At 37.2% G+C, this 13,493-nt stretch overlaps 3 protein-coding genes across 4 annotated transcripts; all 3 read right to left on the reverse strand.

Moving 5' to 3' along the window:
* Window positions 1-115: 115 nt before the first annotated feature.
* LOC103445290 (damage-control phosphatase At2g17340-like) lies at window positions 116-3,076 on the reverse strand. The gene is made up of 12 exons (XM_008384280.4): window positions 2,804-3,076; window positions 2,651-2,716; window positions 2,500-2,566; window positions 2,317-2,385; window positions 2,078-2,218; window positions 1,740-1,868; window positions 1,546-1,632; window positions 1,204-1,278; window positions 1,011-1,088; window positions 815-892; window positions 560-622; window positions 116-447 (listed from the first exon to the last, which is right to left on the reverse strand). Exons 1-12 carry the CDS (start codon window positions 2,971-2,973, stop codon window positions 364-366), a joined length of 1,107 nt encoding a protein of 368 aa, XP_008382502.1. The 5' UTR covers window positions 2,974-3,076; the 3' UTR covers window positions 116-363.
* A 3,731-nt stretch (window positions 3,077-6,807) lies between these two features.
* On the reverse strand, window positions 6,808-8,301 carry LOC103445289 (beta-mannosyltransferase 1). The gene is made up of 2 exons (XM_008384279.4): window positions 7,853-8,301; window positions 6,808-7,401 (listed from the first exon to the last, which is right to left on the reverse strand). Exons 1-2 carry the CDS (start codon window positions 8,030-8,032, stop codon window positions 7,228-7,230), a joined length of 354 nt encoding a protein of 117 aa, XP_008382501.1. The 5' UTR covers window positions 8,033-8,301; the 3' UTR covers window positions 6,808-7,227.
* A 924-nt stretch (window positions 8,302-9,225) lies between these two features.
* LOC103445495 (uncharacterized) lies at window positions 9,226-13,129 on the reverse strand. Of its 2 annotated transcripts, none has more exons than XM_008384522.4 (5): window positions 12,345-13,129; window positions 11,324-11,586; window positions 10,429-10,566; window positions 9,614-9,853; window positions 9,226-9,476 (listed from the first exon to the last, which is right to left on the reverse strand). In XM_008384522.4, exons 1-5 carry the CDS (start codon window positions 12,916-12,918, stop codon window positions 9,363-9,365), a joined length of 1,329 nt encoding a protein of 442 aa, XP_008382744.4. In that variant the 5' UTR covers window positions 12,919-13,129; the 3' UTR covers window positions 9,226-9,362. The 2 variants fall into 2 exon arrangements, with proteins under 2 accessions (XP_008382744.4, XP_070663390.1); XM_070807289.1 differs by having other exon boundaries at window positions 9,614-9,862; window positions 12,345-13,045.
* Window positions 13,130-13,493: the final 364 nt, after the last annotated feature.

Below are 13,493 nucleotides of genomic sequence, written 5' to 3' on the forward strand. Positions count from 1 at the left end.
GCGCTTCTGAGTAACAGAAGAATTTCCACATATTCATAGTAAAAGCACTTCTATCATGTATTTTGCACTCCTTCATGTATCAAATTAAACACAAAATGTTATCAGGTCGACTGAATAAGAAAAGAAATTTCTTATTTCATATCGAAACTACAGTACAGAGGTTGATTTTGTGTCACCTGGAAACAATACCATGTATGGGAGAATAATCGTAACCACGCCTAATAGTCGCTATGGTTATTCATCAGGAGAGCTGACTTTTAAAGTTCAAACGTACAAGCTCTTGCAGTAGCTAAGACCTATTACTTCATGTACTGAATGACTTGGAGTAAATTTGGTTACGAGTACAGACAACAATCAACATAATCAACTCAACAAAACTTCGTTGTATTTGAATACGCAATCGTAAAGCCTTCCTCCTAGAAACTGCGCGACCTCTGAATGTTTCACCTGGAACAAAGAAGAGAAGCAAACAGATGTTGCATAGTATTAGTATACTGCAGAAAGAAATGCTTATTAAGTAGTCATTAGAAGAAAACAACGTTTGGAGTCGAAGCATTACCATCCCAATCTTTAGGGAATCACACTTAAATTGCGCATAAAGATTTGTCTCTATCCCACGGCCCTGTCAAAAACAATTAAGTTATATTAAAACAATGAAGAGTCAAGACTGCTTCATCTCAAAATATTCACAAATCTACTAGAACTTCCAATTATACATCATTCATGACTTCATCTTCGACGATAAATAATCAGTTCAACATTTCATTTACGAGCCAATGACAGTAATAATCCAAGAAAGTTTTGAGATTTTTACCATTCCTTCCAAAATAACTAGGTCTGCATCACTTGCCAAGTAGGCTAGCTCTTGTGGCACTCTTGAAAGATCAATAACCTACAAGGAATTGAGAAGCCAATGAGGCTAATGTTACACAACTATAACAATATTCATTGTCCAGCGACGGACTCATAAATTCAAACTTATGACAAACTAAGAATTTCCACCCCCTTACTGGCAAATCATTGCCTGAATTAGCAATCAGAAGCTTTGAAGTATCAACACCCTTGAGCGTTCCGTTCTTGTCCTTCAACTGGTAAATGCCACTTACAATATCAATTTCAAGTGTCAACCAAGATTTTTTATTTTTAAAAAATGACATGTCAACCAAGAATTTAACTAAACATTACTCTAAATTTTTCTGTTACCTTTGATATAATCTCAATCAGTTCAATGTAAGTTACATCATTGATAGAAGGCAAGTCATTAGCTGCCAGCACGACCTGCATAATAAGAGGCAATCATGTAAAAATGCTCAGCAAGGCAACTCATTCAGAGAGTGGTAATGAAAGCAATTTCAAAATTTTGGAAAAGCACTCATAATATATTTCATGCCTTTTGTTATTTGGCACGAAGAAACAAGTAGAAAAATGCATGCTAAAGAATGCAAATATTTTTCCATGAGAGAGAAGGGATAATAGAAAAACTTCTGGGGTTTCTACCATAAGAAGCAGATGCATTGAACATAAGAACAAGATATGACAGAAAACCTGTGTCCCACGCCGGAGTAATTCTCTTGCAAACGGCAAAATACCCAAAATAATATCAGCACCAGAATTGTCGACAAATATAACAGCCTATGAAGTCAAAGAGATAAATGGTTAATACATAAGAAGCATCTACAGTGGCATCAATTCTTACAGATTTACAGAAATATTTACTATATCTTAGAATTATAACTTGCCTTCTTCCAAGATTTCTTGGGCCATTTTAATTTGAAGGCGTCCAAGTCATCGATAACCCAAGGTCGAGGGACGAGGTTTTGACAACTAGCTAAAAAGGACATCCCATCCTTTGAGAAAACTTCTGCAAGCTTCAAGAACATAAAAAAAAGGTAAATGTCAAGTAGTTTCCAATGAAATACTATGAAATATCGCTTTAACAACAGAAAGGAGTGTTATAAAAACAATGTATCATGCATATCCTTAAGAATTAGTATGATGCATGTTAAGTTTACTGTCACCAAAACCGAAGTAGTCGCTTTTCCAATATTTATAGTACTACAACAAGAAAATCACATACCTGTGCAGAACCAAGATCAAATATGTTTCCCGCAAATATTCCTCTGACCAGATTCTCTACCCGCTTGACTTCATCTTCAATAGCATCATTAAGATCCACTACATTCTCAAACAGGGATATGGCCTTGGCATTCTCTTCATCCTGAAGCGTTTAATCGCCATCGCAATTCCAAATTCCAAGTCAATCAAATAACTACACAAATCGAAATAAAGCGTCCAATAACAGTTAAAAGCACCCACCTTGACTTTCTTGAATATGTCTTGGAATCCCAACTCCCTAAGAACTTGCTCACGAAGTCTGCAAAGAAGCTAGATTTCCCAAACAAAGCACAAAAAGTTCAATGCTAAGAATACGATGACGTTATCCCATCACTACTACAACACAACAGAAAGTGAAAAATAAAATCAAAACTTGGAGCTTACAATACAATCCGGCGGGCCGCCGTGACTTTCAGGATCCTTCTTCAAGTCCTCAAGTATTTCAGTGTACCTTGCAGGCAAAAACACAAACAGATTGCAGGCGCTTCCAAAAACCCAATTCACTCCATCGCAAAACAATCAGTAAAGTGTGTACCTTTGAGCAAATTTCTCAGCTCTGGCCGGAGCATCGGGGACCGAACCGTCGGATTCAGCTCGTTTCCTGCCAAAAACCAATCAAACCGATTAACGAAAAACCAAATAAATTAGGGTTTATGATGGAGGTTGGGGAGAGGATGAGGATGATTACTTGAAGGAGGGGGTGGAGTTGTAGAAGAGGTCGATCCAGGAGAGCTCAGTCGGCGTGGGCTTGCGGGGGTTGTCGGAGGGGAATCTGTAGGGCATGGTGCAGGCTCTGTAGTTGGATTCGATCGGCGTCATCAGCAGTGGAAATGGTACCATTTCTGATGCGCTCTCCATCTTCTTCTTCTCTCCGAATTTCAACTTCTCGTGATGATTAAGAGGGCCCCTATTTATGCAACTGGGCAAGCGGACAAAAAGCCACAATTCGTGTGTGGGTGGGGATACGAAGCCAAAGGAAAATAACACACGAGGATATTATAAGGAATCTTCTCTTCTTTCTCTTTATTTTTTTGCGTAAATTGTAACAATGATTTCTTAATTTTAATTGAATTAGAGTAATCGTTTATCAACTAAAAATTTATGATCGTTCATTTCTTAATTTATTAAAACGTGCAGCTATGATTCTTTTAGTCAACTCCATCAAAATTCTGTCAAAATGAGTCATGTTGAAAGGATTATTGCTCCAATTGGTTTAAAGTTATTGCTCCAATTGGTTTAAAGTTGATGGACTATTGCTCCGATTGAGTTAAAATTGAGAGATTATTTTTCTAATTTGGTTAAAGTTGAGGAAATATTTTTCCAATTGGGTTAAAGTTGAGAGACCATACAATTTTTCTCATCTGGCTATCCATATTTGCCCTTTGATTCAACCACACATGCATGACACGTGACTCATTTTGACAAAAATTCTAATGGAATTGACAAAAATAATCATAACTGCGCATTTTGATAAGTTAAGGGACCAATAATCACAATCTTTTACTTGATGGACTATTACTGCAATTTCTTTAAACTTTTCTTTTAAAATATGATTTTCGCTATCATTTTTCTTTTACTACACACCTTTATTTATTTTTATACGTTTTTATTTTTGATCTATCACGTTCAAATGTTAAAAATAATTGAATACGTATGGAAAGAAAAAGGTACGTAAATAATTTATCTGTTTATTTGTCACTTTACATAATTATTTGTTCATTCAAACTAGCCAAATCAAATTAATTCGAGCCATCTTGTTCGATTTTTACATTGATAAAGTATAATTCCGAATGAAATCGGACACAAGTTGCAACTAGTACGGCATGATTTGATTTGACTTATTTGAACTCTGTTTGAATCCAACTAAATCATCTATATCTATTTTTTGTAGTGCATGTTTTAAGAAAATAAAAATAACAACATTAAGAAAGAAAAAAATTACAAATAATATTTAACGATCATATGTGACTTTTTTAGACGGAAAATAGAAGTAAAAGTAGTAAATACAACATTAGGTGTCAAATCGACAATGGAGTGAAAATCAAGCAAAAAATGGGCAAAATACTCGTTTGTTGTTGTCATATTTTTTTGTATAACTTGCTGGTTCTTGTGCCATTGGTAAAACAAAAGTTTTTTTTTTAATAGGATTTTGCTCTACTAAATGATCCCAAATTTGTTAATATTGCCTACTTGAAGGATTAGCTTCAAGTAAATATGGTTTCGTCCATAAAGTGGAATATGATTATGCACTTGCATTTGCAGTACAATTGGTTTTAAATGCATAACTGGACAATCATTCTTTGAGAAGTTTAATATTGAATTGTCGTGCTCTTATGCACTAAAGTTGGTATTGAGAAATTCAATATATTTTACCGTGAAAAGAATTTTGTTATTAATGAATTGACTCGTTTGAATTTGTCATGCAGTTTATGTTTAGTCTTCTTTTAGCAACTTCCTCCTTCTTGTCATCAATTGCTAATTGCAGATAGCTTAAGTCTCGTAGCATCGTGATATTCTTATGTAATATTTCTTCTTCTTTCAGGCTTATGGCTCATCGTCAACAAAAATAAAATGTAATGTTACCTAACTTAATCTGAGCTCACATAATTAAATATGCAATTTGAAGCCTAAGTTTGAACCAAAATGAAACGTACAAATGAACTAATACAAGTCACGCGTTTAATCATGTTGATTTCCTCATGTGAACAACGCAATTAGTGATGTTAAGACATCTGTAATTCACGATTAATATTGTATTTGATTATCTAAGATTTTGTAGATTTTGCTGGTATGCCGTTGACGTGATCACCGATTCCCAGACGTTTTGGAATTTCATAAGAACGTCGATACTTGATGATATAAAATGTTTGTTTTTTCAACTTGCCAGTCTGTTTCCAATTGAAAAGCTTTCTGTTTCTACTTTCTTATGCACTATTCTTTTATGGCAATATTGGAATTTTATTCGGACAAGGATCCTCCCTGGATCCTATCCGTGAAGATCCGGACATCAATTAATTGTGTTCGTTTATCATACACAAGATCTAAAATATCAATATTATCCCGATATTTCCATCGAAATTTCTGTATTTTTGAACTACCGATATTTTAGACATTGATAGGAACTTTATGTGGTACTAAGGGGTTGTTTGGAAATGAGGTGCTTAAAAAAAAAAAACACCCATGAAAAAAAGCTGTGGGGGTTTTAGGTGTTTGGTAAACTGAAAAAAATGGCTTATTTTGGAAGCTGCTGTGAGAATAAGCTGAAATCAAAAGAAAAAGCTGAAGCTGCTATTTGCAGCTTTGGAAAACTGGCTTTTTTTCAAAACACACGGAGTTACAGTGCTCATTTAATGAAAAGACACACTATCAGACTGTTTTTTTCTTTCCAAAAGCACTTTTACAAAAAAGTTTACCAAACACTCTGCTGATTTATTTCACAGCCGCTTATTCTCACAGCACAGCCGCTTATTTTCACAGCAGCTTTTTTTCAAAGCACAACAATACCAAACCAGCCCTAAGTCACTCATGTATCTTACCATGCAATGTATGAAGTATAAAATATTGTACTAATTCATTATATATAAATGATTATGGTGTGTTTAAACTTCTTTCATTAATTACTATATATTTTTTACACTCACAATGTTTGCCAGCTCGCTATATAATCAACTTAAATAAGTTAAATCCATCATGCAATGCATTTTCTTCCAATTTTTTTTGTGATAAACTAATAGATAATTGACTAAATAAACATCCTACAAAGTTTCAATAAAAATTTCCAAGTTTTTCTTACAATTTCCGTGGTTTTTATTCATTTTTTATGGATATTGATAATATCCCGATATTTCCATCGAAATTTCCGTGTTTTTGGACAACCGATATTTCCGATATCATCTATATTTTATACCTTGATCGTACATTGCACGGCCAATTTTCGTTATGTACTATTTATATTTAATTTTAAATTAAAAATTAAAAATTAAAAATAATTTCTAACAGCCCGATGTACAATGAACGAACATGATTGATTGATCCTCCAGATCCCACAAAGAGGATCGGGAGAAGATCCTATTCCATTTTATTCAACCAATTCATTGAATTCAAGGAAGGCAATGGACCAGGATCCTCTCCTAAACTAAGGATGAGGATCCTCCTCATCAATGAGTGTGGACTGTTGGATGAAAATCCAACGGCTACAAACAGAGGATCCTTTTAAAATTATAATAATTGTAACCATTAGATTTTCATCCAACGGCCCACATCACTTGATGAGGAGGATCGTCATCCTTAGCTCAGGAAAGGATCATGGTCCGAAGGCAATTACATCATCTCATCAAGAATTGCTTCCAAAATTCGTGGATGCTTTCATAACCTCATGCACCTTGAGTGCACCCAAACATTTCCTTTTATCCACAAGTATACTCAACCGAACAAAGTTAGCTTCAAGATGATGTCGTTAGGTTACTTGACCGGAACAATTGCACTACTCAAGTCCCTGCGTTTAAACGTTCACCAAACGCGAGACAGGACATAACATCGCATACGCAACACAAGTCTTGTCTCGTGCTTCATGTTCTCATTCTGTCATTCATTATCCACGAACGAACTTTTAAACAGAATTATAAATTCTCTTCTCCAAACCGAGACATTTACTAAACATAAACAAAATCACCACGAACGATGAGACCAAAATAGATCCAAACGATGTTTACTAACAAAAACTTGAGCGACACAATTTGTCTTAAACTATCTTAATCCGAAACAATGTAGGTTGCAACATGTTACAATAAATTACAGAAGAAGTAATTAAACAATCATGCAGCTCAGAACTTTCCAAGTTTACTAAATCATCAGATATGGAGATAGTTTTGAGGTTAAGAAGCAATCATATCAACACTAGCTTGTTTTCAAGAACTGGAACCCTGCTTACTTGGTTAAATCGCAGCAAACGACAAGTCTTGGGGAGTTCATTGCAATGAGATGCCAGGATATACAGAATTGGAGCATTCGTACAAAGAATGAAGTTTGCAAAATGAAGCAAGTAGAAGATCAGATCTAATCGAGGCAATACCGAGCTTCTTCTTCTTCTTTTTTCTGCACCCTTCAAATGCCTCATTTCTTTGCCTTTGCAAACCTGAGACACCGATACTTTTCACCACTGACAGTGATTTCAAGTGCTCCATCTTGGTTATCTTGATTCGACGCGGTTCCCATAAGAACGCTCTTCTCTTTCTCAAGGTTTTCTTTCTCTATTTTCAGCCGTGCTTCTTGTCTGGCAATCTCTGCCTGAAACCGAACAACGTTCATGAGCCTAAAACACAAAGCACTGGTAAATCACCTCCATTGAGACTTAAAAGTAAATGTTTGACAGATTAGCAACTACAAAGCACACAATTTGGCATAAACTAGTGATTAAATAGCTCTTCTTAGCTACTCACAGATAGGCTTATGGTCATATGAAAACTGCATAATAAATCAGATATTAACAAGACAAATTGCTGCCCTGCTGCCCCCTGCATTTCTGCTGCTAAAAGGGGAAAAATTGAACATTGCATCCAATTGGGCTCTCAAATCAAACCAAAAATATGGGAAATTGATAATATAAACAGAAAAAAGAAACCCATGATGTCAAAATTGAATTCAAACCAGAAAATGGGATTGCACTCGAGGTGTTCGACAAAAAGACTGAATGAAAAAATTGGATTGAAGAGAACAAGAATATACTAGGAATAAGAACCTCGCGGCGAGAGAGCTCGGCCTTCCAAGCAGCTTCGCGCTCGGCGACCTCGCGTTCCCGCTCTTCGATGTAGCTCTGCATCTCCCGCTCCTTCATGATTCTGTCTTGGATATCGGCATCCAGAGCTTCCTTGAGCTCCTGGACGAACTTGTCCACCACCACTTTGATTCTCAGAGACATCTCCGATCTCGAATACGCACGAATCCCTGATTTCTAAAACCCTAACACGCTCACTGAATCATCGACGCGGTCTCTTCCTCGGTTTAGGGACGGAGGACGACTGTCCGGCTGGGCGGCGATTGCCGAGGAAGGAGACAAACAAGGATTTGGAATTTCTTTGGCTATGCTGCCATGTCTCGCTTTTGGTTGTGAGTTACTGAGTTACGAAGCACTCTCCAAGTCTCCTTCTCTTCGCAACTTAAACGGTGCGTTTTTTCGCAAGACAAAAAAAAAAAAAAAAAAAAAAAAAAAGCTGTTATTGGCATTTTAAAATTTTCATTTTGCACTCGAAACTTTATATAATTAGAAAGAAAAATACGCTTGTGAGAAGTGTATAATGAAAATCTTGAAGTGCTAATAAAATTTCTAAAAAAATCTAAATAAATAAATATTAAACCTGTTTACTTATCCTGGACATGTTTGAATGCTTGTCCAGGACTATTGGATAGTTCAAGAAATGAATGGTAAAGGTTGATTTTAAGAATTTTTTTTCTTCCAATTTTTACCGTTTATTTTTTGGACTGCTCAATAGGAAGAAGTCAAGACGGTATCCTTTTATAGCATGTTTACTTATGCGAGGAGAACTTATAATTCTTGAATTTTTAGGCATTAATATGGGTTGTAATATGAATGTCGCATGCATGTATTTATTGCTATACACAAGAAAAGTCATAAATTAGAGTTAAATGCTCATTTCAACATATTCCAAGTAAATAAGCATGTCGTAACTTTTGAGTTTGTTCTCAAGTGCTATTGTGTGAGTTTTTTGTCCGTAGCATTTTATTATAAACATGTAGAAAGCTATGCTGACTCTAGCGCTTTTATCAAGGTCACATAGAATGATAGAGCTTCTCTGACAATAGAATGATAGAGCTTTAGACAATTTGAGATGGAATGCCAAAAGTTTGTATTTTTCAATAACATGTACGTTAAACGGCTTACTTGAATGCCAAGCTCAAACACACATTGAATTGAAGTGGAAGCGTGAAAATACCCTTCAACGGACAAAAATAACATATATTGGTGGGGCCCGCATGTGCCACATCATGACCTAACAAGGTCGTTGACGGTCAAACCAACGACAACACCTGAATGAGCAAATTTTGTAAAGTGGTCGTACTAAATTGGTGAAATTAAAAATACGGATAAACGCATGTTCAAAGGATAATACATCAATACATCGTCACATCCAGTATCAAGGCATTTCTCATCTCTCATTGTATATTACAACAACGCAAAAACACTAGGCATCCTCTCTTGAGAAAAGGAATGATACAAACGTGTTGTGGTATTACAGCTCGTCTCTAGAAACCGCGCTTATCCCACCATCAACGTAAGACGCATAGGCCTTGATAACAGATTCGTAAATATCAATTCCTTTCAAGTATTCGTCTTTGTTTAGAAACTACGATAAGGTGAAAAATTGTGAGGGTCAGATTGCGTAGTTGCAGAATAGCTTATAAATAAAAACCACAGAAAGATGAGATTCATAAACACTTAAGGATGCATATGTAACAGAAACATATCAGCCTGTCCATTTACCTCATTATGGTCATGAAGAAGAATAGGAGTGTTAGCCATCGGAGAGAATCCAATCGCTGGCAAGCCCAGATTCCGGAAATAGCGAGCATCTGTTGAAGCAGGAAAAATCTCTGGCTTACCAAGTTTCCCATTAGCTTTTTTGACAGCATCTTCAAGAAGAGCCCACCAGGGGTTTGAACTATCAGTTGCTGTAAGGATTGGCCTCCCCGCCTTATCAAGCACAGAAACCTTATGCTTGAACTGCCCACGCTAGGAAGATGAGTAGAGAAACTGGCATGTATTTAAGCAATTCATATTTCGCTAAAATACATGTGTGCATGAAAATACGCGCACAAGCTTTCAAAATTTAATACATTAGGACTTGCGTAGAGATCATAGTAGTCCATAGTAGGTAAAGGCAGAAGCTTGAACATCTTAAGAGCTTGAAGACAAGCTTGGCAGGACAACATATCATAAGCAGTTCAAAATTCAACTAGGTAAACCGTAAAGACCACTGACGATTTTTCCTGGCAATGCAAGGAATGATAACACTGGTAGGTTTTGTAGCTTTGTACCACATACGTGCTTGGAAAGGAGGAAAGCTACGTCAATTATTTGATCAACCAAGGAGGCTATGAATCACTTATTAGTGAACTGTAACCATTGTATACACTACATCTGTTTCTCAGTACTGCCTATCTATTATCGTATTTAATCGTTAATAGAGGTAGTACTTGTTTGATGTGTTTATCATACTGATTTATCACATATTACTTGATGTTCTTCAGTATTCAATAACTGTGTATTTCATAAGATAAGATCAACGTGCTAATTACCCTGAATGTCATGTTTCGTGAAGCAGGGGCCCATTCTTCAGCTATCCGTTTCTCCAAAGACTCCTGATCAGCAGTTGGTGGGACCCTAATATCAAGGCCTGCTTCTGCTTCAGATGGCTGCAAATTCATGACAAAACCCTGGACGAGAAAGGGGGAAAGCAATTATCATCAGAAATTTATTATTATTATGACTGGATGACAAAGGAAAAGAATAGTCCCAACATGATCCCAAGTTATAACGTAGAAGATAATTTCCACTGCCAACTTTTGGAAATGTATGTCAGTGCTTGCCAAATCAAGCTTAACACTTTACATCCTAAATCTTTAAGGTCAAGCGAGACATGTGCTCATTTCATCACACGCTTATGTCTTAAGTGGTAACTTAACACCTCCTACTACTAAAATGTGTCCCGAATGGAACGTCTACAACCATTTATGTTCCGTTCATGTGCATGGTGAATCCACACTGCAGTATTACAATCGTAACAAAAATTCCTTTGGTCCCTCCAAATTCTAAGAATCCAATCTTTAAATGAATATTCACTACTCATGTCTAAGATCAAGTTCCCAAACTTAATTTGATTTGTAGTAACCAAACATTAAGGGTGTTGTGCTCAACTAACCCAAGTAGCACAGAGCGTGCTCAATACGACTTCAAAAGCAAAAGAGATTGCAACACCTTTACCCACCCGATTTAATTCCATCAAGAACTCAACCGCTTTAATGCCCCACTTGGTTACAAGCCCATGCTACTAGACTCTGCAAACTTAATTTGATTCATTGTAAAAAAAAAAAAAAAAAAAAATCAATAAATAAACTCGATTGCACTTAGTAAGAGCTCCATGTAATTCAACATCAAATAATGAAGAAGCAAGCACAGAGTGCATCAACATACTGTTGGAGTCGGAGTGCCAGCTTTCAAAAACACCATATTAACAGAGACGACCTCGCCTTCAGCCTTCAAACCTGCCTTCACCAAATCAAACTGTGAAGCCCGGAACCGCCTCACACTCTCAATGCTTTTCAAGAGATTCTCCATGGCAGTGTTGTCATAGAGCTTAGCCCCATGACCAGGAGCCCCAGTAGCCTTGATCACCAGCCACATGGGACACCTCTCTGCATAGAACGCCCTGTAATTCTCAGTCGGCGAGGCCAACCCTGTTTTTTTTTTTTCCAAGAACAGGCATTTACCAAATAGAAAAATCATTAGAAAACAGCAAACCAACACAAATACTTGAAAATCACTAGTACGCCCAATTAACCAAATAAAAAACCAGTAACAAATACTTAAAAATCACAGGTAAAATCAGTTGCCCAAATGACACAAACACTAGCAATTAGCAACTCAATAACAGATACTGAACAGCACTAGCATGCCCAATTACCCAACCTATACAATCACTAGAAAATAGCAATCCAGTAACAAAGACTTAAAAAGCAATTGTATTTTCCATTACCCATATGATAAAATAACTAGCAAATAGCAATCCAGTAACGAAGACTTAAAAAGCAATTGTATTTTCAATTACCCATATGATAAAATCACTAGCAAATAGCACTCCAGTTACAAAACCTTTGAAAGAACTAATATTTTCAATTACCCAGATAACAAAACCACTAGCAAATAGCAACCCAATGACAAAAACCTAAAAAGCACTAGTGTGTTCAATTACCCAGATGATAAAATCCCTTGTAAATACTAAATAGCAATCTAACAACAATAAGTAGAAAAATACCATTACCCAGACGTTAAAATCTCTAGAAAATAGCAATCCAATAACAAAAACCTTAAAAAGCACTAGTATTTTCAATTACCCGGATGATAATATCACTAGCAAATAGCAAGCAAACGACAAATATTTAACAAGAACTAGTAACAGTGAGCAGAGCAGAATCATACGGTCTGATTAGCGCACCTTCATCAAGCACAATTCCTACGTTCAATCCCTTGAAAACATCAGATTCAGCCAGCTTCTCAGCGCCGTCGTGGCCCCCAATCTCCTCATCAGGCACAAACGACAAGTAAACAGACCTTTTGGGCTTAAACCCAGAAGCCTTGAGCCGCCGAATGGCCTCCAGGTACTGAATCCCAACGCACTTCATGTCCTGGGATCCCCTGGCGTAAACGTTGCCGTTCGGATCCAAGTTGGCCGAGAAAGGTGGGTGGGCCCACTTGTCGTGCTCGGCCGGGACGACGTCGGTGTGGGAGTTGAGGAGAACGGAGGGGAGAGAAGGGTCGGAGCCTGGCCATTTGAGGAGGACGAGCGGTTTGCCGGGGACGAACTCGAGAGTCTGGGACTGGAGGGAGAGGGACTCGGCCTCGGAGAGAATGAAATCGGCTGCTTCGCGGTACCGGGGATTCGGGTGGGCTGTGTTGATTTGGAGGTATCGTTGAAACCGTGAGATTATCGGGTCGTCGGATTGTATGGCCGTTGATTTTGATGAGAGCAGTAGCAGAGAGATTATGCAGAGACGAAGACGAAGCTCCATTTTTTTTTCTTTTGTTTTTGTTCGAGTGATTCTTTCAGTGACTCGGAGTGGATGATGAGTGAGAGAGATTAGAATTTGTGGATTAAACAATTTGGGGAGGAATCGAACGTTTTGCGGAAAGATTCGGTTTTTGGTTGACAATTTTGTTTAATTGATGTTACGTGGGAAACTACTCGCTTCGCGGCCGCCAAACTGCATGAAGGTGTAGGTGGAATTAGCACTACTTTATATTCCTCGTTAGTTGTAATTAAAGGACAAAGATCCTCGCCGGACCAGTTTTCTGCGGATCCTGCGCATCAATTAATCGTGGCCGTTGAAATTATATCTTGTGGTCATGAGCAAAACAAGACACCGACCATTTTACTCACTGTTTTACATCCCTAAATTCTCTCTCCCCCTTCTCGCCTGCGGTGCTTTCCAGCAACAGGACTAGGATTAATTACAAGATTGCCTAAAATAATCTCAAAAATTCTAGAGGTGATACGTGAATTTTTATTCAAGAAATACAAGATTGCCTCAATAAATGGGCAAACTTCTCAGATCTCTCATGCACAGCTCACAGCAGCTGAATACGA

Source organism: Malus domestica, chromosome 10 (genome assembly GCF_042453785.1).
Source record: "Malus domestica chromosome 10, GDT2T_hap1".
Classification (NCBI taxonomy): Eukaryota; Viridiplantae; Streptophyta; class Magnoliopsida; order Rosales; family Rosaceae; genus Malus; species Malus domestica.

Bases quoted from the DNA above. Each gene is read 5' to 3' on its own strand.
- LOC103445495 (XM_070807289.1), bottom strand. From the start codon at position 12,918: ATGGAGCTTCGTCTTCGTCTCTGCATAATCTCTCTGCTACTGCTCTCA. The intron at 11,587-12,344 runs GTGCGCTAATCA...AAAAAAAAACAG, and splicing joins AGGAATTGTGCTTGATGAAG to GGTTGGCCTCGCCGACTGAG. The intron at 9,863-10,428 runs GTAATTAGCACG...TCATCTTCCTAG, and splicing joins CACGAAACATGACATTCAGG to CGTGGGCAGTTCAAGCATAA.
- LOC103445290 (XM_008384280.4), bottom strand. From the start codon at position 2,973: ATGGAGAGCGCATCAGAAATGGTACCATTTCCACTGCTGATGACGCCG. The intron at 2,386-2,499 runs GTAAGCTCCAAG...TGGGAAATCTAG, and splicing joins GCGGCCCGCCGGATTGTATT to CTTCTTTGCAGACTTCGTGA. The intron at 623-814 runs GTAAAAATCTCA...TGTTTTTGACAG, and splicing joins TAGTTATTTTGGAAGGAATG to GGCCGTGGGATAGAGACAAA.
- LOC103445289 (XM_008384279.4), bottom strand. From the start codon at position 8,032: ATGTCTCTGAGAATCAAAGTGGTGGTGGACAAGTTCGTCCAGGAGCTC. The intron at 7,402-7,852 runs GTTCTTATTCCT...GTTCGGTTTCAG, and splicing joins CCGAGCTCTCTCGCCGCGAG to GCAGAGATTGCCAGACAAGA.